The 23973-nt window shown below is 37.1% G+C and overlaps 2 protein-coding genes across 51 annotated transcripts in view; one reads left to right on the top strand and one right to left on the bottom strand.

Annotated features, from left to right (window-relative positions):
- Nucleotides 1-14346, top strand: part of TM4SF20 (transmembrane 4 L six family member 20) — a 30545-nt gene extending 16199 nt beyond the window's left edge. The window contains exons 2-4 of the mRNA XM_072618059.1: nt 4460-4525; nt 11370-11527; nt 13707-14346. Coding sequence (XP_072474160.1) covers nt 4460-4525; nt 11370-11527; nt 13707-13986 — 504 coding nt within the window. The 3' untranslated portion in view covers nt 13987-14346. The remainder of the gene's footprint in view (nt 1-4459; nt 4526-11369; nt 11528-13706) is intronic.
- A 2231-nt stretch (nt 14347-16577) lies between these two features.
- Nucleotides 16578-23973, bottom strand: part of MFF (mitochondrial fission factor) — a 46465-nt gene continuing 39069 nt past the window's right edge. For 33 of the 50 annotated variants that reach the window (XM_072618035.1, XM_072618023.1, XM_072618031.1 and 30 more), the window contains 2 exons: nt 19888-19972; nt 17928-18795 (listed from right to left, as the gene is read on the bottom strand). In XM_072618035.1, the coding sequence (XP_072474136.1) occupies nt 18664-18795; nt 19888-19972 (217 nt within the window). In that variant the 3' untranslated portion in view covers nt 17928-18663. Of the gene's footprint in view, nt 17650-17927; nt 18796-19887; nt 19973-23973 lie in introns of those variants that run through there. The other 17 variants (XM_072618036.1, XM_072618002.1, XM_072618007.1 and 14 more) reach the window with 1 other exon arrangement.

Genomic DNA, 23973 nt, shown 5'->3' with positions numbered 1-23973 from the left:
ATAATAATTGTGTTAATATGCTGAGGTCAAATGATTAAAGGATTAATAGCCTTAGTGCTATCAATTTTTAAATCTTCTTTGTATGAGAAAAAAATCATTAAACATTCAGAATCAACAGTAAAAAAAAAAAGATCTCTACTGGATTTAGAATAAAAGGTTGTAGGTTCAAATCCCAGCTTTTCTTTTTGAGTATGGAGACTTTTACAACTGTGATCAAGTCACTTCCACCTCTCCATGCCTCAGTTTCTTCACCTACAAAATGAGAGCATTGGATTAGAAAGTCTCTAAGGTCCTTTCCAGCTCTAAATCTGTGATTATTTTGCTTAATGGACTTTGCTCTTGGGAAGACATGTCATTATTATTTCTTTTAAAATCCATTGACATTTTCTAAAGGAATTCTTGAAATATTTTATTGTAACCTGAAACCATTTCTCCATCATATTTAAATAATAAGCTCTCAGGGAAGATAATGAATTAAATTTGATATTCTGTCTAGCATCTTTTAGATGGCACTCCACAGGAAAAATGATATCATTTTAATTAATATTCAAAATGGCAGATCCCTAACTCCCCTCTCAAAGAGGAGCAAAGAGACCAAGTGTTTTATGGTGGTTTCCTGACTGGACTGTAATCAAAGAAGATAATGTTTTGCTTTCAGAGATATCCCTTCATGGATTGATTTATTTGTTTGGGGAAGAGGTAGAAGCTACTCCTGGGAAAGCCTCTGATCTTTTGAGTATATGGATTGTGACCTCTAGTTTGGTTTGTTGGAATCTTTTTTTTTTAATGACTTCCAGGTTCTGGGCTAATAGTTGACATTTACACAGCTTTATGGTTAAGCAAGTTTTTACATTCCTTATTGCCACTGATCCTCAACACAATCCTGTGGTTTAGACACTACAGGCATTCTAGAGGGTCAAAAGATAAACTAGATGTGTGAGACATTCCAATACAAAGCAGCACGCAAGCATATTATCATCAAATATACCATATTCTTAAATGGGATGGGGGGAGGGACTTGGAATAAGAGGATTATCAAAATTGAGGGAGGTTAGTCAGGGAAAGCTTGGGAAGTTCAGTTTTTAATATTTTTCAAATCAATTTAGCTCAACTCTCCAAACATTTATGAACTGCCTACTGAATGTAGAACATCATATTGGAGACTAGGCAATAGGTGAAGTATAGAAAAGGATCCCAGATTTGGTCTTTATGGAGAATTTATTAGAGATATATAAGATACATTTAGTTACTCAGAACGCCAAAGAACATTAAATGCATTAGAGAGATGTCAATGTGTTCAGTGAGGTACAAAAGTTGTACATAAATAGTGGAATTTAGGAATGAAGGGATTAATCAGTTAATAAACATTTTTAAAGTGCCTACTATGTGCCAGGTACATAAAAAAGGGAATCAAAAGGAAAAAAATACAAATAAAAGTAAAAGTCAGTCCCTGCAGGGACTCACAGTCACAGTCCTCAAGGGGGAGAAAACATGCAAATAGTTATGTACAAATAAGCTCTACTCAGGATAATTGGGAGATAATCAGTGGAGTTCAGGAAAGGCTCCCCCCCAAAAAGGGGACTTTTAGCTGGGACTTGAAAGAAGTCAGGAAATGAGGAGGGAGAGCCTTCCAAGCCTTCCAGAAACAGCAAGGAGGCCCATGTCCAGGGCAGAGTATGGGGGAGGTGGGGAAGGTGGGGAAGAGGTATATAAAGGTTACTATTTTGCTATGTTTCAAGCGAATGAATGAAAACTAAATCTGTGATTATATCCACATGATATACTTAGCTTCTCTGGAAAGAGTGCTGTTTTTAGTCTTTGAAAACTCCAGTAAGCATTCTAGACCAAACCCAATGCTGCTGGACCATGTCAAACAAGTAAAAGCCGAAAGTTAGCTGGTTTGTGGTGCAAGAACTTGGGAACTGTGTTCTCCACTAGTTCATTTGCTCTTTTCCATTGATAGATTTCAAATGGTAACAAGAAATTACAGGGAGGAGGTTTAGGCTGGGTGAGAATGAAGTAAGTAATATTACAGGGCAAGAATAAGTAAGATGGATGTTTTATGGCAGTTTCGTAAAGAGGAAGGAAGTAGTTTGAGAGCTTTGATTTTGATGTCTGATAGGATATCTGTCAATGTTGGCCCAGCCTAGAAAATTATTGGCAGATATTGTACTTAATTGCATCTAGACTTACGTTAAATACAATTCAAAGTGTCAACTTTCTTAATCCTTACTTGTAAATGTTATTTCTCCAAGGTCCTTTTATATCTTAAATCATATTAACCAAACACATATATGTCCTTGAATTGCACATTCAATTTACTTGTACCTTTAAAGTATACAATATTCCAAAGTCCACAAAATTCCCCTGTACATCATCATAAAGAGTAACTAGGAGAATGTTGCTTACCCTTCAATTGGAGTAGATAAAATGGTAAGGAATTCTGAACTGGTTACTGACAAGAGTCCAGGGGTGGGGAACCTGCAACCTTGAGGCCACATGTGGCCCTCTAGGTCCTCAAATGTGGTGTTTTGACTGAATCCAAACTTCACAGAACAAACCCCCTTAATAAAAAGATTTGCTCTGTAAAACTTGGAGTCAGTCAAAAGGCTGCACTCAAGGACCTAGAAGGCCTCGAGGCCACAGGTTGTCCACCAAGACACTGCCTTTCTCTCATTTAGTGTGGCTAAATCATTGTGGTTATAACTTTAGTTTTCTCAGAAAGGCCTCATGAAAGAGAGGAATTAGATTTCCACTCATGTTTCAGGTTCAAAGCCAGCACCAATATGAAAATAACTTCCCTAACACATACATCTGACCATATAACTCCCCTTGTTTCCCATTGCCAAAAGGACAAAATATCAACTGTTTAGCCTAGCACTTAAGGGTCCTTGACAATCTAACGTATCTTTTCAGACACTGTCACTCCTCCCTATGATGGTTCTTCATTTCACTCATCAACCTTTACACTTTCCTTTTTTCTTTCCTTGGAACAAGAGAAGTTCTGATTTTACTGCTAATCACAATCCAGGGTCCTTACTAACCCCAAATTTAAGGTACCTGCAGCCTATAGAAACCTGTTGCTAAGGAATAAAAATTCAATAACTTACTTCCCCTTCTTCCCATGATATGTATCCTAGTTCATTCTTTGGGAAGGATGATGAATTTAAAGTAGGAAAGAATTCTTGCCAAAATAACAAATTCCAAAGAGAACTTTCAAAGGCTAATTGTATATCTGAAAGAAGAGAGGAGCTGCATCTGTTCCATTTCATCATCCAATCTCATCATGAAAAGGGAACATTCTTAATGTTGGAAAGCTACATTCTGCCTTTGTAAGCCCTGACAATGGAATCTTTTTGCAGTTACTCAATCAAAGTGGACAATACGCACTGGTGGACCTAGGTGGAATTGCATCAAATTTTGGACTGTTTGCTATTTAAGACTAATAATATTGTTGGTTATAGATCAATTTCAATTATTCTTCTATATCACAAGTAATCAAAAATGGCATATAATATTTATATATATTTTCATAGGATTTTTAAACTAAAAAGAATAAAATGCATATGTACTTACATATGAATAAATGATTAATATCTAATTTTTGATGTCTTTTCTACAATGCCATCTAGGTTTTAAACAAAAAGTACATAAGCTACCAAATAAGTATTTTAGTTTTGTGGCTGCCTCCTCAGTGAAGTATAAAATAGTTGAAAGAACACTGGATTTTAAACTAGATTCATACCTAGGCTCTGTGACTATATGTATGACCTCGGACAGATCATTAACATTTCTGGGCATAACTTTCATTATCTATAAAATGAGTTTGATCCAGAAGAAGTTTTAAAATTCCTCTGAGCTCTAAGTTTATGATTCTGAACTATCCAAATATTATAACTACTCTGATAGCATTCATACACCAATGTCATCATCTTACCCTATAATCTGAAACTGGTTCTGTCTGTTTTATAAATGAGAATATGTGCAAGACTTGAGCACCTTTCCAAAAGTCACTTAGGAAGTCAGTTATGATGTTAAGTTTCAAATATTCCTATGTTCTTATGTTCCTACTCCTTAGTAACATTTCTTCCAAGTTACCTTATTTATGTTAATAAGTCTAGCAAATAAAACCCAACTTTATTGATACCATATTTTGCTTACCTTCTCAATGGGTCAAGGACAGGCAAGAGGAACAGAAAAGAATTTGGAATTCAAAAATTTTCAGAAATAAATGTTCAAACCCTATGTATATGTAAGTTATCTGTGTAATTCATAGGCCATCTAGCGGCCAGAAAGGCATAACTGGGTTCCAAAGTTCAAGGAAGAAGCCAACACTTCCTTCTCATTTTGAGTCCTGATGTCCCCGCAACCCGTGATAAAAAAAAAAAAAATCAAGGTCATTACTGTTCACCTGTTGAGAAATAATAACACTCATCTTTCCTACTGATGTAATTTCCAGGTGATTCCAGCAACCATAATGTCCTTGGGTGCAACAAAAAGAAGTTTCTGCAACAACAGATTAGGAGTAAGTATAAGGGAACAGAACTGATTCCAGTGGCTATTGCTAGAGTTTCATAAGTGAAAATATACTGGCTCTTCATCGCTGGTACTCTTCATTGCTGCAAAATCCAGAGGTAGAGTCAGAGCACTAGAGAGATGTGATTTACTATGATTTTTTAAGGAAGATTTCCCCCCTTACTCATAAATATTTAAGTGCTCCTCAGTATTTAGTTTCACTAATCCTAAAATTTCAAAACTAAAGGTGATTTAATGTATTTGACTGTGTGATTTCATTGAGGTAAGGCCATTTTTCACTTGATTTTATTGCAGTTTGTTAAGGTTTGCATTCATGTTTTGAGCTGTATGTTAAAGTACATGTTGGGTCCTGTGAAAGATGTCAGCTTAAAAATTCAACAATCCCCTGCTAGATACAAAGGACAGTAAAAAAGAGACCAACGAATAATGAAGTCTAACTGTGGATGTGAGGGAAAACTGTCAGTTTCAAATAAAGTCAGAATAATAAACACGATAGGCTGAATTGCATTACAGACTCTTTGATCTAGTTAAGACCAGAGATCCAAGGGCCCCCTTACAAGGTAAACCAACAGGAAAACAAGAGACATGGCACAGCATCTGAAAGTAAATATCCCTGACTGATCAGGGCGGAAGCTTTAACTACATGATAATTAACTTAAATAGATGGACTTATATTTTAATCAGCAAAAAATTTTTTAAAGAAGTGTATTCTGGTTATTTCATATTTTACTTATCACAATTTATAGTTTTTGTTTATAAAATTAGAACACAGAAAGTGATTTATGTCATCTACATACATTCAGTCATTTTAGTCATGTTGGACTTGTGATTCTATTTGGGGTTTTCCTGGCAGAGATACCTGCGCGGTTTTGCCATTTCCTTCTCCAGCTCACTTTATAGATGAGGAAACTGAGGTAAACAGGGTTAACTGACTTGCCCAGGGTCACACAGCTAGTAAAGTGTCTGAGTCCAGATCTGAACTCAGGAAGATGAATATTCCTGATTCCAGGCCACATACTCTATCCACTGAGCTGCCTAGCTGCCCTGTCTACATACTGTCACTTTGTATAATCTTACGACTGTTAAGCTAAGGTATTAAATATTTAGCCTATCCCCCCCTTTTTTTACTTGGTGGCAGCAACCTAAGGACTAAGTTTAATGCTACATCTTAAAAGTCCACTTAAGAATGATCTCAGTTGTGAAAAAAAACAGACCAAATGACACCCACATATTCAGTGAGAGCCTCCAAAATTGCTTGAGCTGTTAACCTAAAATAAAATCAACCACAAGAAGTCTTTAAGCAAACATAACTGTATTTTAATCAAAAAGGCTAAATAGCTTCATTTCCAAACACCAACTGTGCACTCATAGTCTACAGCTTGGATACATGTGTTCCAGAGGCCTTCCATAAAAATGTGAGGCCAATGAATGCAGAAACATTTATTAAACACTGACTTATGTACAAAGTACTGTATTTTGCATAAAAATAGAAAATCAAGACAGTCCTTGCTCTCATGGTGCTCACGTTCTAAGGGGAAAGGGGAGACAAATAAATATAGATTTTCACTTCCAATCATATAGAAAGATCCAGTGATCCCTAGGGTACAGTGTCAAAGTCAATGGTAATGCCTTTTTAATGTCATTTCTACTGAGAATCATCCATTTCTGATTCTGGACCATTTGACAATGCTTTGCAAGGCTTTGGTGGGGATAACTTTCTTTTCCAGGTCTTCAGTAGTTGTTGAACATCTGCAGAATCAATTGCTGAGTTATTTATCCCACAGAAGTTGTTTCTTGGGATGATGGCTATGGGGACTGGGTAGAGAGAAGCATCCAAGGGTTACTGCTACTCCCCAGGCTATTGAGTTTACTTGCCTAAGCGTGGTAGTTGGTCAAGGAAAGCAGTCTCCTCCTCAATGATTGTTCCCCACAAGGATTGCTGTGGAGCCCAGACTAGAGGTCTAAGGGCACTACTTACTACTCCCTACAAAGACTTTTGGTTTAGACTCTCTCCAATGAGGTCTGAGGGGAAATGGTTGTTTAAGTGGTGGTAGTGGTCTGACTTGCTTGGCATATGCCACCGCCGCTTTCTTCCTTGGAGTGCCTTGCTGCTCCAATGAGACACCCTTGCCTTTCATGGTAGGATTAAAAAGGACAGAATCTTAGTTCTCTGTCAGAAAAAAGAATAATGAATGATGGATTATAACATCATCCATTCTCAGTCTCTCTTGGAACTAACTGGAGGATGAATTTTGGGGTTCAAGAAATCCCTTAAAGTGAGATCAGGGTCAGGGATTTTCTTATAAAACAAGCACACTGTTGCCAACAGAAACAACTTCATATATGTTGTTTAAACTTCAATTCTCCTATGAATCACTTCTAAAAATATTGCTCTAGAGGTGAAAACGAACAGCATACAAATACTCTAGAAAAGACAGCAAAGGAAAAAATGCCATACACTGGTAAAGCTACGTAAGAGAAAATCAGTTCAAAGTCACATTCAAACCAGGGCAATTGTTGTTCAGCCATTTGGAGTCATATCCAACTCTTTGTGACCTCATTTGGGTTTTTCTTGGTAAAGATACTGGAGTGCCTTGCCATTTTTTAATCTAGTTCATTTACAGATGAGGAAACTGAATCAAACGGGGATTAAGTGACTTGCTAATAAGTGCCTGAGGACAGATTTGAACTCAGGCGTATTTCTCATAGTCCAGGTCTGGTAATCTCTTTATTGCATTACCTTACTACCCTGGACAAGTACCTTATTTTTTTCCATCTTATTTGAAGGGCTTCTTAAAATAACAGATAGTTATAAAGAACTATGGTTTCATTGTTATTACCCCTTCCCCAGTGCAGATGGATACTTCCAATCACTTTTGTAATTTTTATCTATGTTTTTCTGTAAATCATCCATTGGGGATTTAACTAATACATTGGACCCTTTAAAATCTCAGGGAAACCAATGTAGTACTTAGGCTTTTTCTGATTTCCCATCCTCCCTCCATGACTGTTCCATGTCCTTTCAACTCACATTATATTCGTGATGACATCCTTATTTTCATTTCTGGAACATGGAGGTATTAGGCTACAGTTTACTTACATTCACTGTACAATCTAAAACATTTGAAAATATGGTGAAAAACTACCTTTTTCATAGGAGAAAAATTATCAGTAACCACTAATTAGGGATGTGTGTTGATTTTATGAACTGTAATAATCTGTAGGCGTTGGGGCGAGTAGGACAAACACAAAGGATTGTGGTGGTTGGTAAATATTTTATGTTTGTCTGAAATATTCAGGATAGAGTATGGAAGCCTAAAGATTATTTCAAGGCATAAGAATTAATACTATGGGCAAATACAATTAGTGTTTTAGGGAAACTGCAAAGTAAATAAAAATTAATAGGGTCATTTTTAGGATAAAAATAATATTTAGAAAGCCTTTTATCTGTGTTGGGTCCTGAAGGCTATCACTATTTCAAGTAGATCTGAAAGACTACTTAATTTAATTCAACAAATATTTGAATGCCTTTTATGCATATGGGACATTGGAGAGATACAAAATGTGGTATCTACTTCTCATAATGTTATTGGAGAGAGAAGAGAAGCAAAGAATCGCTAGGTGGTAGTTACACAAAAGGAGAAGACCTTCCCATTTGTCTTTTCAGCATGTCCTAGGCACCATTGATCCCATAGCCCATTCTTCTAGCGCCTTGCCCTCAGCTGGGAATCCTTGCTATAGAAGCCAGCTGGCAGCATCTCAAGTGGCTTCTGAAGGGACATTTGGATCTTATTAGGGCGCTTTATTTTCTATTCACTACAAAAACAAACAAATCTGACTTCACTAGCATACAAAGCTTCTGGTAAGGAACTTCTAACAAATTACATCAACACATTCTCGACAAGTTAGAGTTATCTGGAGTACCGAGAAGCTAAATTACTTGTTCAGAATATGTCAAAGGTACAAATAGAACCCAGATTTTCCTGACTCTGAGGACAGCTTGCTATTTATTACATCCCACTGTCTCTGGTAATACATACTATTCCAAAAGGAATTAATTTCCTTTTATGGAATATAAAACGCTGCTACCTTCATAGGGTAGTAGGAGAGATTTTTTTTAGACAGAGGGAAGTATTTGGCTCTCCTAAAAAACAGTCCTGCTTACACACACAAAAAATAGAGAATTCAACATGGTATAAAACAGCAAATGTATAAAAACTAATACTCAAGTCACAGTATTGTCCTAGTAAAGATAAACCAAAAGCTTTCCCTTCCACTGTCCATCCTTCCAGTCAGATATTGGATGTCACTGGGCAGCAACGGAGCAAAAGTTACGAAGATTGGACCGATCTAGTCTCCATTTTGGTCAGTTTCCTAGTCTGACATGCTACTTCATGATTTCCAGAAATAACAAGGCAGCAAAAATGTTATGAAAGAAGTCTATTAAAGATCCAATTTCCAACTTTTTTTTGTGATTTTTTAAGGATATTCCCTCTACCAACATAGAGCTGTATCTGCTCTGAAACTTAGTCTTAGTTCCTGGGGCCCTGGGAGGATAAATAACTTGTCCAGGTCTTCCTGACTTCAAGATGGCTTTCCAGCTACTAGACCAGGCTGCCTTACTTTTCCTTTAGTAGCAGTAACAATTGAGTATGCTGGGTGTTGATCATCTTACAGTTTTAAGAGATAATAAACATCTAGTTTGTGACAGTGAAATCCTCAACACATGAGGTCTGTTGATTGGAATCACTCTGGACTATTATAGTTTGAATCTAAATTATGTTTTTTAAAGAGATAATATAAACACTATTTTTAAAATATCAGTATGTTAGCAGGGCACTTTTTTCTTAAACACATGATTTTTAATGTGATTTTTAAATGGGGAAAAATCACTATGAAATTATACATAAGCAAACATACTTGGGCTTAGTATTGGGAAAAAGTGAAAAGGGGAAAGAGGAGGAATATTCCATAATGGAATCACTTTTTGGAATACTGTTCACTTTTCCTGGTCTTCTAAATCCATTCCACATGGAAGGAACATGCAGCGAGGAAAGAAAGTATAGTATATGTTCACGGAAAAAGTCAGAAGAGAAGTAGTGGGAGGTTGAAAAAGTGGGTTGGGAACAGACTAAGAAGTACTTGACCATAGGCATCCACAGCTACTGGAGACCCAGAAAAGAAAGTTCTTGACACCAAAGTTGTCAGTGCTGTCAGATGGTTCAAAATCAGAGACAGATGTGATTTTACAGTGTAAATGACATTAAACATGCATTCCCATCTGCTGTTCTGTTACATCCAAAAAGGCATTTCCATCTGACTTTTGGCTGAAATTTCCTGTTACTCACCTTATTAGAACATGAGATCCTGGAGAGCAAGGAAGGCCTGTTTCTCTATTTGTATCCCCAATGCTGTGCACACATTGTTTAATGCTTTTTTATTCATTCATTCGGCTGAGGATTTTAGGCTATTTCATAGGAAATGGGAAGTTGTGTAGGACTTCTGAGTTGTGCTGTAGGAGGTAGTGCATGGGATCATGGGACTAAAGATGAGACTATTCCAACAGTTTAGGTGAAAATGGACAATGAGGGCTTGAATTCAGTTATTAGCAACATATTCCCACCTGACTGATCACAATATCGATTGTTCATCCACAGCTTTGGAGGACAATTCTCCTCTTGCAGTTAGAGGGACTTTTATTACACAACGTGATACATTTAGGCAATTCCCAGAGCAAATCCATTGGAAATCATGTGGGTTCTGCTTGATAACTTTTTCCTTCTTTCCTATATAATACATACTTCTTACAAGATGAATATCACCAAAGAGGTTTATTTTGCTTTTACAAATTGCCACACAGTTAAAGTGATATGCATCAAGAACCTTTTACAGTATAACAACTCATACTGATGGCAAAATAAGGTAGAGATTTTAAGTTTTTGATAGTCTTTTTTTGAGTTACTAATTGCAGTCTATGTGAGAAGACTATTTTGTCTAGTATCAGTCTATCTAGATCACTAGTCGATAGACCCAAATGGTAATACTACTACTAGCTGCCATTCATATAAAGCCCTAAGGGGTGCAAAGATCTATAGTTACCTCATTTTATCCTCACAACAACCTTTTGAGGTAAGTGCTATTATTATTTCCATCTTACAAATGAGGAGACTGAGGATAAGAAAGGTTAACCAACTTACCCAGGGTCACACTAGCCTATGACTGAGGATACATTTCAACCCAGGTCTTCCTGCCTCCAAGTCCAGCTGTCTTACCCACTGTGCCACCTACCTGTCCAGCATACTGTTCAAAATGGCTGCAATCAATAGCTATGATCTGAGCTAAACCCATCCTTTGTCTAATGGGAACCAATGAAACAAAGCTCTCAGGACCTTTTTGTCTTTTGCTACCAGTCTTTGCGCTGTAACAATCTCTCCTTCACAACATATGTACAGAAATAAATTCTGAACAGTTAGACCTAGGAAAGTTAATACGTATTGTTTTAGAGGTGGAAAGGTTATAGCAGTCATGAGTAGAGTCCTAGAGGTTGGCATAGGTTAGCACATAAGCATTTGCTTGAGGGATGATCTGTGAGGGCCCTATGGGTCATGGGAAGTTCAAGGCATTGGCTGTTCCTTGGTGGCTCTGATCACAATGTTGACCTCAAGAATAGTGGTCATTAAACCAGGCCTGCTAGTGATGAGTTGATTGATGACTCCTAAGATGCAGCTGATGTTGATGTTTGCAGATGGAAGTTCTAGATGTTGCTTTAAGACTACTGAAGCCACTAGCTGATAACTAAGCTACATGTGTGGGACTTATTTTCCTCCCCACAGATGATTCTGTCATCTTTTTTGAGCTTGGTAACTATCATTGGTGCTGTGTACTGCATTCTGGTGTCTGTACTGGCTCTTCTGCAAGGACCTCTCATTTGCAACTACAATACCAATACCAACAGCTCAATCAACTGTGACTTTTCAGTGCAAAACTTAACGTGAGTACCCTTATTTAATCCAACTGTTAACCATTCCCTTAATAGTAATAATTAACTTATCTTAAAGCAAAATGGATTTAGAACAGTGTGACACTAAATCAAGTGGTGTTTTTCTTGATCAAAGTACTGCCACGGAGATTAGATATAATAAATGGTATATAAAGCTGAAACAGAAAAGGGGACCAATGTGTTCAGAATGAGCTATCTGAAAAGACTTGACAAATCATGGTGGTTCCTCCCAGCCACAGATACATCTCTTAGTCTTTTTATCAGACCTGTCATGTCAATGGTATCAGGAATTCCTAGAGAGGAAATTTCCTCCACCAATACAGATCTGCAAATACCATGTTACTTAAGTATCAAGGCTTTTCTGGAGTACTGCAAGGAGCAAGGTCAAATGACTTAACCAGTGTCACACAGCCAATATATTAGACTTGGAACTAGAACCCAGAGGTTCCTGATCCTGATTCTTTATCCACGAGGCCACCATCTTCATGTCACTATTCATGTATATTAAAAATGCACAAAGCTTTATTCCAGTCTGGTACATAAGCTCATGCCTGAACTCTGGCATAATCCTGGTTACAAAGAGTAAATAATATCGATCTTATCTATAGGCATACCTTGGAGATATTGCAGGTTCAGTTCCAGACCACAGTAATACATCTTGCAATAAAGCAAGTCACACGGATTTTCTAGTTTCTCAGTGCATATAAAAATTATGTTTTATGGTATCCTGTATTCCATCATAAAGTATGCAATAGTATTATGTCTAAAAAACTACATTGCTCAAAAATGCTAGCCATCATCTAAGCCTTCAGGGAATCATAAATCTTTTGCCTTCGGTCTTGCTGCAGTGTTGATGGCTGCTGACTGATCAGGGTGCTGGTTGCTGAAGGTTGCGGTGGTTGTGGCAATTTCTTCAAATAAGACAATGAAATTTTCCCACATGTATTAATGCTTCCTTTCACTTGAACACTTAGAGGCCATGGCAGGGTTATTAATCTAATTTCAATACTGTTGTATCTCAAGGAGTAGGAAGGCCTGAGGAGAGGGAGGAAGATGGGGGAATAGCTGGTTGGTGGAGCAGTCAGAACACATTTATTAAGTTCAGTGTCTCATATGGGCATAGTTTGTGATGCCCCAAAACAAATACAACAGTAACTTCAAAAATCACCGATCACACATCACCATAACAGATATAACAATAATGAAAAAGTTTGAAATATAGTGAAGATTACCAAAATGCAACAGAGAAACACAATAAGAACACAGGCTGTTAGAAAAATAGAGCAATTAGACTTACTCAATGCAGGGTGGCCACGAATGTTCAATTGGCAAAAAAAAAAAAAATTCAGTATCTGCGACATGCTATAAAGCAAAGCACAATAAAGTGAAATATGTCTTTATTTCCCTAATTTGCTTAGCTTAGAAGGTAGGCAGAATTTACTTCTCTATTTGCTGGTAATCAAGCAGCTGTTGATACAATTTCTAATTATTGCTAGCTTCTTATATTATAAATAAAACAGTATTCCTCTAGCAATACTCTCTTTTTGGCTGTTGACATTGAAAATAAAAGCAAATATTGTTCGCGAACAATCATAAGTAGATTAGTCTACAGTAATGCATATTTTCAGGCCTACGTAGGTAACCTATCAATAATCATCATGTACAAATTGCTAATTGGTGGACCACTGGTGAAAAAGCCCTGTTTCATATACTGAGTATGTTGTATTGCTAGCAACTTGAAAGTTAGCTGCAGGAGCACAGAATAGCATTACTCTTTGTAATAGAAATAGTAATAGTAAATATAGACTTTTTTTTTTAAACAATGACAAGAATGTTTTCAGGCTAAAAGCTTTTGAACTTTCTCAATTTTGAGTGTAGCCATGTTTAATTTAAAAAGGAAATCATTCTTAGTGAAACCTATTTTAAATGGCTTTTAACAAAAAAGGCCTGGGTCTTTGTATTCTGCTCAAGAGAGAAAGGATTGCAAGGCAACTGCATAAAATCAGCTGTATTGATTGGGTTATACAGATGTGGCCAAAGAATAGAATATTCCACCCACAATTTGTCAGGTTCTGTACATAGTTCATTAAGTTTGCCTTATGTTTCCTACTTATTATTATTTTATGGATGATTGCTTCTGATATTTCTGATGTCTTCTTTCTTTCCCCAGAAACATTCATCAGCACTTGAATCAATCATTCGATGGTCTAAAGTGGTTTTCCACGACCTGTTTGCCTGACGTCCCCAATAATTCTGCCACCAATCATGGTACAAAAGGAACAAATACCTTTAGTTCTGAAGAAGACAAGATTAAGATTATTCACCTTTCAGTATTTGTGGGCTTACTTTTGGTTGGGATTCTTGAGATCTTATTTAGTATCAGTCAGATAGTGATTGGGTTGTTTGGCTGCCTCTGTGGAGTTTCTAAGAGAAGTAGACAAACATGGTAATAATATGGAAGCAAAGATAGTCTCTCTCCCTCGCTCAAGAGATTTCCATTTTAAAGTGGAAATATAATCCTTTAGATATCAGTGTTGGGATTATTAGTCAACCACATGAAACTGATCTAAATGTCATTTTAAGTTCTATTTTGTTTCATTTTCAAAACTTTCAAAAATGGCTTTCTCTATGTATTGTTTAAAGACATGAAATGCAGTGTATTTACTGAATAAGTTAGAAAATTGTGTGAACATTCTCAGTATGATCACTCCTAGAATTTTATTAGTTTTTAAAAACGTTCTGCCTGGAATCAGGAAAACATTGCACACAGTAACAGCACCATTATATGACGATGTACTACGAATAACTTATTCTTAGCAATAGAATGATCCAACACAATTCTGTAGGACTTATGATGAAAGGTGCTGTACATCTTCAGAGAAAAAAATTGGTAGAGCCTGAATGAAGATCAAAGGTTCTTTTTCTTTATTTTTCTTGGGTTTTTTTGTCTGTTTTCTTTCACAGAAAGACTTGCATGGAAATTGCAGTGACTACACATAGATAACCTATTCTCAATGAAAGGGGGAGGGGAAGAGAGACAGAGACAGAGTTTGGAATAACATTTGAAAAAGTAAATAACGTTTTTATGTGTAATTGGGAAAATATATTAAATACAGGAAAAATGTTCTGTCTGAATGCAGTGTAAGGTCTTACAAAGACTGACAACATACAGATATTCCCTATGTTACTGTTATAATAAAACAACATCATTAATAATTTGTAGATCTACTTTTTTTTTAATAAAGGCATTTACCACCTTGAAATTGTAACTTCTTGGAAAAAAATTGTAGTATTTTTAATCACGATCACATAACTGAACTACTTATAAAATAACTAGCTAAGTTTCTGAATCACTAACCTTGATTTTAATTTGAAAGTTTTAACACTGATTTTGCTGGCAGAGCTTTTCTCAATGTCCTGATAATATAAAAGCATAGAGAGTCTACAGTTCTCTTTAGGGGCCCAGTAAGGGACAGTGTAGTTTTATGTCTTCCTCAGAGACTCAAGTAGATAACAACAGAAAAAGCACTCAAAGACATCTGTTCAGTTGGGTACCTAGAAAGAGCATACTAGATTAAGGAATATGCGAGATTCTTGATAATGGGTAACAATCCTAAATTACCAAGTCCCCACCTCACCAGATGCTTTTCCTTTTTTGAAAGCGTGTGCCCCTTCGAGCTTCAAGAATGACTCTATCCTGAGGGCCAATTCTGCTATTCCAAAAAAAGGACACTTTTTTTCTGATATTTCCCATGGTAGCTCTTAGACAAAAGGTCATTTTTCAAAGCAAATAGAAATCATCCATTTTAAAAGATAAAGTGACTAAAATATCTCTGTATTTTGGCTTTTAAGAAACTAATTTAATAATTTCTTAGTTCAGTCATTTCTGTACATATTTTGAAATGTGAATGCTCATTCTTTTCTCAATGCCATGGTTCAAAATGCTGTGACCCATAACACTCTCTTCCCTATCAAATTAGACTTTGTCTTGACTTTTTCTAACCATGTATGCCTAATGAAGCTCTCAGTCCTTGAGGACAACCCTCAAATCATTTCTTTTGTACCTTCCAGAATACCTGGACAGTTAGTACATAATAAATACTTGTTAACCTAAATATTACATATAAGAACATTCAGTTTACCCTTCCATTTGATGCCCATCAAAATGGTACGCTTTCAATGCTAAAAACACCCACTAAGGAAAGGTGATAGACAGGAGGGGATTGTTTTATTAGGGAAAAAAGATATCCTGAAAACATACTCTCTACAAAACCATTCTTCAAAACAGAACTAACTTATGGAAACTTCTTACTGTGTATAAATTGACAAAAATCAGCGTAAGTGGGAACATTTTAAAAGCACACACCTGATAAAGTGTGTGAGCACGTGTATAAACATCATATTTAGTTGTAAACGTTATTGACTGCTAGAGATTAAATACCAACAGCACACAGGGACTGTTAGATTTTATGTATCACTATGATTTCTCCCCCTTTTTTCCTTCTCATTTTAGATAGGTCACTGAAGCAAAAACAGGACATGTTTAGTTTTCATTGTCTAACACTGGTACAGTGCTAAATATGAGGAAAAGCCTAGCATCTAATTTTAAAAAGAGTTACTTAGTACAGTGGATAGAATGCTTGGCCTAAAGTCAGAAGACTCCTTTGTGAGGTCAAATCTGATCTCAGATACTTACTGAGTGACCCTGGGCAAGAGACTTAACCTGATTTGCCTCAGTTTCTTCATGCATAAAATGAGTTGAAGAAGGAAATGGCAAACCATTGCAGTATTGTTTACTAAGAAAATCTGAAATAGGGTCATGAAGAGTAGAATGAACGAAAAAAGACCACGACCACCACCACTTTCATGACTAAGAAATTCATTATCTCACACTCAAGCCACGACCACCACCACTTTCATGACTAAGAAATTCATTATCTCACACTCAAGCTTCTGTTTGGAGGAATTAGAATTCAAATAGTTTCCACTTAGAGGCTTGCCCGGTTTAATTGTTTATACACAAAATAATCATACGACTGAATTTATAGTCTGAGATTAAAGATGTGGCTTATTTTATTCTATTTGATGAAAAGTAGCAGTGACTTTTCCAGGTACCACCAGAGCATACCATGGAACACATATGATACAAAGGGGTGCTGATCAAAAGCATACTAGCTGGTAGATGTGACATCAGAAAGTGCCTGGGGAATCCTAACTGGTTGAGTCCAGCACAGGGCATGATACAGTTCAGAACCTGGAGAATGAAGTCCAGGTTACAGTGTTCTCAAGCCTTGTTTTCCATCTACTAGCCTTAAGTTCTTTACTATAAATGATATTAAGAATGGGCACAAGGAGAAGCCTGAAATAATACATAATAAGAGAGGCCTACCGTCACACGAATTGAATGATTCTTCAGTAATTCTTTGACTACTTTCAGAGGAAGAGAGAATGATCTTCCACTGAAATGAATTATTTACAGTCTAAATAATGAGATACAAATCTTGAGGATCAATACTCCTATCCCAGCCCTCTTCCTTTTGGCTTAGCTGGCTACAGTGCATCAAAATACTACGTGTACTTAGAAAAGCTTCTCTTTTTTACTGACAAAACCCAGCAGCGTGTACAATTGCTTTTTTTTGCAGACCCAACTTGAGATTGGGCTAACATGTGGTTAGGTGAGATTCAAATGAATCATTCATCCTGTTTCTATAAGACAAGTCATATGATTTAACCATATTTAATTGCAGATAACACAAGACAGTTTTTCGTTCATTAACACTGTATTACACCTGAGGAAGAGCCCCTGTCCCCTGATTTCTTTTCTCTGAAAAGGCAAGTGCCTCAACACTTAAGGTTCTCTGGTTCTCATTTAGAGTTTCCATGTACTAGCTCATCCCAAACTCACTGCCTGGAAAGGAGACACTTAGCATGTCAGGAGGGAGCTTCTTTTGTTGGCTTCCAATACACAGGACATTCAAAGATACGTGGATTACATCTGAATTAAAAAGAAAAAGAGCTGCAAGGTGAGTATTCTCATAACTGTGAAGACTCCCAGGAACAGGTTTCACTGGTGTTCTGTACTCTGTGAGATTAAGGATCTTGGGGGCCATGCTCTAGAGTGGAAGGAAGATACAAAAACAAGAAACTTCTTAATGTAAGATGCTTTATAGATATAAAAATAAGAAAACTACTCATTATGCTAGTGTCATCCTTATCTACTGGGGTGTGAAGTTTCTAAAAGAGAGGGGAAAAAAAGTACATAGACTTCTACTATCATCGAGAAATCATCTGTTTCATCCAGAGACTCAGAAGACATGATTTGGTATCATACAGACTACATGTATGTTCACAGTAAAAATGTGAAGAAATAAATTTTTTCAAAAGACAAACATTGCTTCAGCTTGACAGTTTATTAAATACACTACATTGGTACCTCTTCCGTAATCTTTTAAATCACTCACACATGGACTTGCTTAGAAAAACATGTGCAAAATTAAGACTAAAATAAGAAAATACATGTCACACACACCCCTGGATAATCTGCTGAAATGTTAGCAAGAATTTCTTTAATTTATTCTGTACATGTGCTTAATGAAGATACTTATGAAATATGTGACTCAGTTCTTTTGAATCTGGCACCAGGCTGCAATGTCCAAAGTGTTCATGTCAGCTAAAGGGAAGCTGAGGCAAAAGTGTCTAATCACAAACGATTTCATCCAACAGTGTTTCAAACACAGGACAAAAACAGACACTACTCTTGTTTTACAGATACTTTTGCAAATCCACTTTATAAGCCCTCTCTACTACCCAGAGAATTAGCACAGTCTGTTCTCATGTAGGCAAGAGAAGCAAATCCTTTCAAAAACAAATTTAGGCCTATTTACAAAACATGCAAAGGGAGGTTATTTTAAGTAGGTGTTACTGCAAATATAAGCCAAAGAAACACAACCAAGCAACAGGATGTCCTTTCAGTTCTGTTCTAGGTCCTTTGTTCTTTCCCAGAGAAATACATTTTCAGTGCATGGATTATCAAACGGCATACAATGCAGAGACAGAAACAAAGAAGTTTGCAAATGTTTTATATTTCCAGCTGTTATGACAAGTACGTTAGAGAGCTGAGGTTACCTCTAGCGGCGAAACCAGAGCCAGCTATTGAGCAGCCAGAACGCTACGGTAATCGAATACATGATCATCTCTCTCTTCGCACGTTCTTTGTTTTCTTCTTCCAAAAGTTGGAGACGTCGATTAAGTTTGATTATCTAATTAAGACAAAACCCCCAAAGTGTATTAACGCCTCACTTACAAAGTGGTATAACGAAGAGGCCTGAAAAAATCTGTCACAAATGCTAAGTGTAGATTTATTCTACAAATATTTACTACAGTGACATTTCCCAAATAAAACCAAATATCCCCCAAAGTCCCTCCATTACTACCTGCCAAATCCTCTTGGATTTGATGCTCTTTCAAAGGTTCCTTCTAAACTCTAACACTCCATCATCTTTGAACCTTTTTCTTCTACCCTGCTTGCCTAATGTCCTGATTTTCTCTCCTTACGAGGCAGCTTAGGGAATGGTTGCAATCTGAAGTCCTAAAATGAATTCACACTGATTCACACTGATTCAAAGGTGTCAGGTTCTAAGGAGGCAGGAGGGTACAAGCAGAGAGCCCTGGGGACACTACACCAAGCTGCCTAACATAACTTGTGCTTTGTTATGCAGTCACTCAGCTGTGTCTGACTCTTTGTGATGCCAATACTGGCCATGGGGTTTTCTTGGCAGATACTGGTGTGGCATGCCTCTTCCTTCTCCAGAGTGTCCCCATTTTACAGATGAAGAATTGAGGCAAAAAGGGTTTGTTAGAGACTTCTTGAGTCACATAGCTAGTAAGTGTCCAAGGCCGGATTTGCTCCAATCTTACTGACTCCAGGCCCAGCACTCTAACCACTGAACCATTCAGCTGCCTTAATTTGTTCTTAATGAATTCGAATTTAGAGCTGGAATAGACCTTAGAAGCCATTTGCTCCAATCTCCTCATTTACAGATCAGGAAACAGATATCCAAAGAGGTCAAAATGACCTGCATAGGGTTGCTAGGTAATAAGGGTCTGAACTTGGGCTCACTGATTTCAAATCCTAGACTCTTTCACTACATCACTTTGTTCAGAAAAAACTTTCAATGATTTGCCTAACTTCCTCCTAACATGAATTGAGTATAAAGGCAGACAAGACGATGTATCCAATGTCAAAGCTTTCGGAAGTCAAGGAAATTCTAACAGATGTATAGTTTCAACAAGGGCATAAGTAGTCATCCAACTTCTTAGCCAGAACATCTTAACCAGTGTTTTTCAGGTACCTGACGTCTCAGGGTAGCAGCATCTACTACAGTCACATCATCTGGCGTTCCTTCGATTGTCGCATCCAAACTGGAAAGACCGTATCTGGTAGAGAAGAAACGGAAAGAGAGCTTAGGAATATAAAAGAAAATATTATTAACAATGTGCCAAAGACATGCAATGGATTTTCAGAAAAGAACTTCACAATTTGTAGTAGTTACAGACCACACAATCTGAACTGATACCAATAACGTGAAATGACAAAGGAGTTTAGGTTGGCAGCTACCTAGATGACAGGGATGGGACATTTTCAAGAAGAGGAACCTGCAAATATAAAGAACCACTGACCCAGATTAAGAGTTTTAAGATAATTCTGAAACAGAGGGGAGACAAAGGGAATTTAGCCTGATACCAAGAAGAGCCTCAGGCTGAGAAAGGTTTCTAAAATCTGCTTTAAACTCCAGAGAGAAGGACGTCTGCATGCTCTCATTTCCATCCAGTTATCAGCTAGATGCTGACATGGTAACAAATGATAAATACTCTAGTCTGTCTGCTCAGGGAAAAATAACTTACATCTTAAAAAGTATATATGATTTATAAATATCTCCAACTTTGGACAGTCTGGCTGAAAAACAAACATTCTCTTTATTTATGTATTAGCCATACTCACATAATGCAGAACTCTGTCTTACAGTAGGGCCAGAGATGGAGTCCTTTGGGTTTCTCCAATCACCCCCTGCCACCTGCTACTCCCACCCAGTACAGTGACTGTCCTCTCCCTTTACAGAGTTTCTAGCCTCTATCTTCTGTATTCTCCCACAGGATGAGCACAATTTCCCTTCACAGACTAATCTTTACTTTCAGGTCCCAAACAGATGGGCAAAAGTACTTGTATGACTTTACTATATAAGGTATGTATGTGCAAAAGAGCAGGTTCATAATGTCCCTAAAATCTTAGTACAGTCTGAAGCTATGCAAATCTAAGAGCTGTAACCTAAAGCTTCAAACTGCACCAAGGCTCCTGGGATCTGTGGTGGGGGGGCAGGTCATATCTTACTCACTTGGGGACAAATATAGGAATTTCCTTTCCAAAGATATACAAAGATGACATTTTTAAATGAATGATACAACCTTAGGAACCAACGTTATAAATGGTACCACCAGGAGCCACATATAGCTTGCCATTCCAAAACAAAAGACAAAAACGAATTGTAACAGTTTCACTTTTAAAATATGTCATTACAAAAAAAAAAAAAACAAACCCAACCAAACACCTAACAAAATAACAAGAAAAAGAAGTAAACAGTGTCTGGATATTTTTTTTGGAAGGAGGTGCAACAGCAAAACAAAAACTTGTGGTCCTAATTTAAATGTAATTTTACTGGCATTTTTTCTGTCTACTACAATACACTTCAACTACTTGGAAAAATTAGAGACTACTTTGTTCTGGGTTAACTGAAGTCAGTTAACTGGGTTAAATGTTTTTTGTTCCAGATCTTATTGGTGAAAAATCTTCCTAAAATGTCCCTTCTTGCCTCAATGTGCGGGTACAGGGAATACAATGTAATTTTTATCATACATCTTATCTTACTTAACGTTAGTGATTGCAACAGAGACCATGTATCCTAGTGGAAAGAAAAAGCTAGTCTTGAAGCTAGGAAGGCCTGGGTTTCAGTCCTGCCTCTGACATACTGGCTCATGTGACCATGGGCAAGCCAACTGACCTCTGAGTTTTCTAGGCAAATCTCTGAGACGAGAAGTAGAAGTTACCAAGCTGCACTGGTAGAGAGAGTTTCCTTGCCTGGGAATTCCCTATATTAATTAACAAATTTAGTCCTGGACCTAGAAACAGAGGCCCCAGCTTCCCTGGGACTCCAGTTTCTTCATTTACTTAGTGAAGGAGCTAAACGAACCAGATGGATGAGATAGATGCCAAGCCAGGAGGAGGAAGCAGAGAAGAGGGCTGTCCTTGGAAGGAGTGTGAGGGTTTAAACAAAGACCCTAACACTCATTGTTTGACCAGGGGCAAGTCACAGAATGGCAAATAAAGAAAAAAAATGGGAAAAGAAAAGGCTAAAAATCCTTATGGCTACAGACTTCTCCCATATCCCAGTACCACCAATACTATGTTATTCTCCTGGTATTACATATATGTAGCAGGATTTGGAGAAAACAAAATATGGACAAATTAATGTAAAAAATTCCTGAAAAGTCCCTAGATAATACCAATGGGTATAACACTTACACTACACTATATTACACTTATACTACACAGCTGAAAATGTTAAATCTGGAGACAAGAAATAGCTAATTACAAATGGAAGGGAAGCACTAAATTTTCAAAACCTCGTATAAACTGTTAGGTAACGTTTGGGGGCAGCTAGGTGGTGCAGTGGATAGAGTACTGGGCCTGAAATCAAGGAAGATTCACCTTCATGAGTTCAAAAGTGGCCTCAGGCACTTACTAGCTGTGTGAACCTTAGTCACTTAACCCTCTTTGCCTCAGCTTCCTCATCTGTCAAATGAGCTGGAGAAGAAAATGGCAAACCACGCCAGTATCTTTGCCAAGGAAACCCCAAACAGGGTCATGAAGAGTTGGACATGACTGAAAAATGACTGAATAAGATTTACCTGTCAAAGAAATCTAAGCAAGTAAAAAGAAATCTGACATTCTCAATGAAACTTGCAATGTGCAAGCAAGTTTCTTAACATGTTGTCTATTCTAGAGTTCTTAACTTTTTTTTTTAATCATGGTGGTCTGGGGAAGCCAATAAATACTGTTCTTTAAATGCAAAGAGTAAGATGCATAGGATTACAATAGTTATCAAAATATCAATAAATTCACAGCCTCCAGGTTAAACATTTTCTGGTTTCCAAAACACCTTACCTTTTTAATTGAGGTCCGTATGACTTGAAATTGAAAATTATAAGAAAGCAGAGTCAAAACACTATTGGCTAACAGTTTGAAAAGACTTAAACAAGGAAAGGAAAAGTGGGCCATAGAACAAAAATGAAGAAATTGTCATGAATTTAATTACTTTAGTAAAAAGAAAAATTCAAGTAGTAGCTGGTGTCCAGTAATGTCTCATTTTCCAATACTTCTGCCACCCGCTCCCAGCTGACAAGGGGGATGTGTATTCCCTCCAGTAGAAGGTAAAGCAGGGGCTCTTTTGCTTTGGAGCCCCTGATGCTTGCCCCCATTTACTTTTGGTCTGCACCTGAGACTTACTGGTATAGGGAAGGCAGGATGGGCAGGCAGAGATGGGATGTGATCTTCATGGCTGGAGGGAATATTTATATCTATATGAGATCACAGAGTCCCTGATTTGAATACACAGATGGAGAGGGTCAATGACAGTAGGTAAAGCTATGTAAATTCCCAGGAGGGAAAAAAGTTTTGAATTATATATGGAACAGCTGAATTAAGAAATTAAAATCAAAGTAATTTTTTAAAGTTTAATTAGGTTATCAACTTTTCTTTCTGCAAATTAAAAATGATTCCTTAGAGACCTAATGCAAAGAAGAACCCTGTCTATGTCATTCTAAAACATTAATGTGCAACAATGGAAGAATCTTCAGAAACAATTAGATGCACATAAATTAAGACTTGAGAGAAGCAATGTGGTACAATAGAGACACTGGTCATAAGAGGACAAGGGTCTGATCACTGGCTCTGTGCGCCTGTAAGCAACTCTCTCCTCTTCCCCAGATGACAGGATTCCTCATCTACAAAATGATGAACGTGGTTCAGATCAGTGGTTCTTAATCCTTTTTGTATCACAGATCCCTCTGCCAGTCTTGTGGAGACTGAAGGACCATTTCTCAGAAAAATATTTTTAAATGCAAAAATTAAACATGGAAAATCACTAAATAATCTAAACGTATTAGATATACTGAGACTACAAGAAACACCAAGATACAACTATCAAAATTATATATACATATATATATAAAACGTTCATGGATGTCAAGTTAAGAATCCTGGTCTAAATGACATGCTAAGTCTTCTCAAGGCTTTTATTTCTGCACTTCTACGAGTCTATGTCTTTTTACTGTGCTTTTCTTTTTTTAAAGTATGAGTGGGTCCTACAAGTTGTCTTTCTCAG

This window comes from Notamacropus eugenii, chromosome 6 (assembly GCF_028372415.1).
Source record: "Notamacropus eugenii isolate mMacEug1 chromosome 6, mMacEug1.pri_v2, whole genome shotgun sequence".
In the NCBI taxonomy this organism is placed as follows: Eukaryota; Metazoa; Chordata; class Mammalia; order Diprotodontia; family Macropodidae; genus Notamacropus; species Notamacropus eugenii.
The sequence above is the reverse complement of the archived record's forward strand: the minus strand, read 5'-3'. Positions and strand labels throughout refer to the sequence as shown.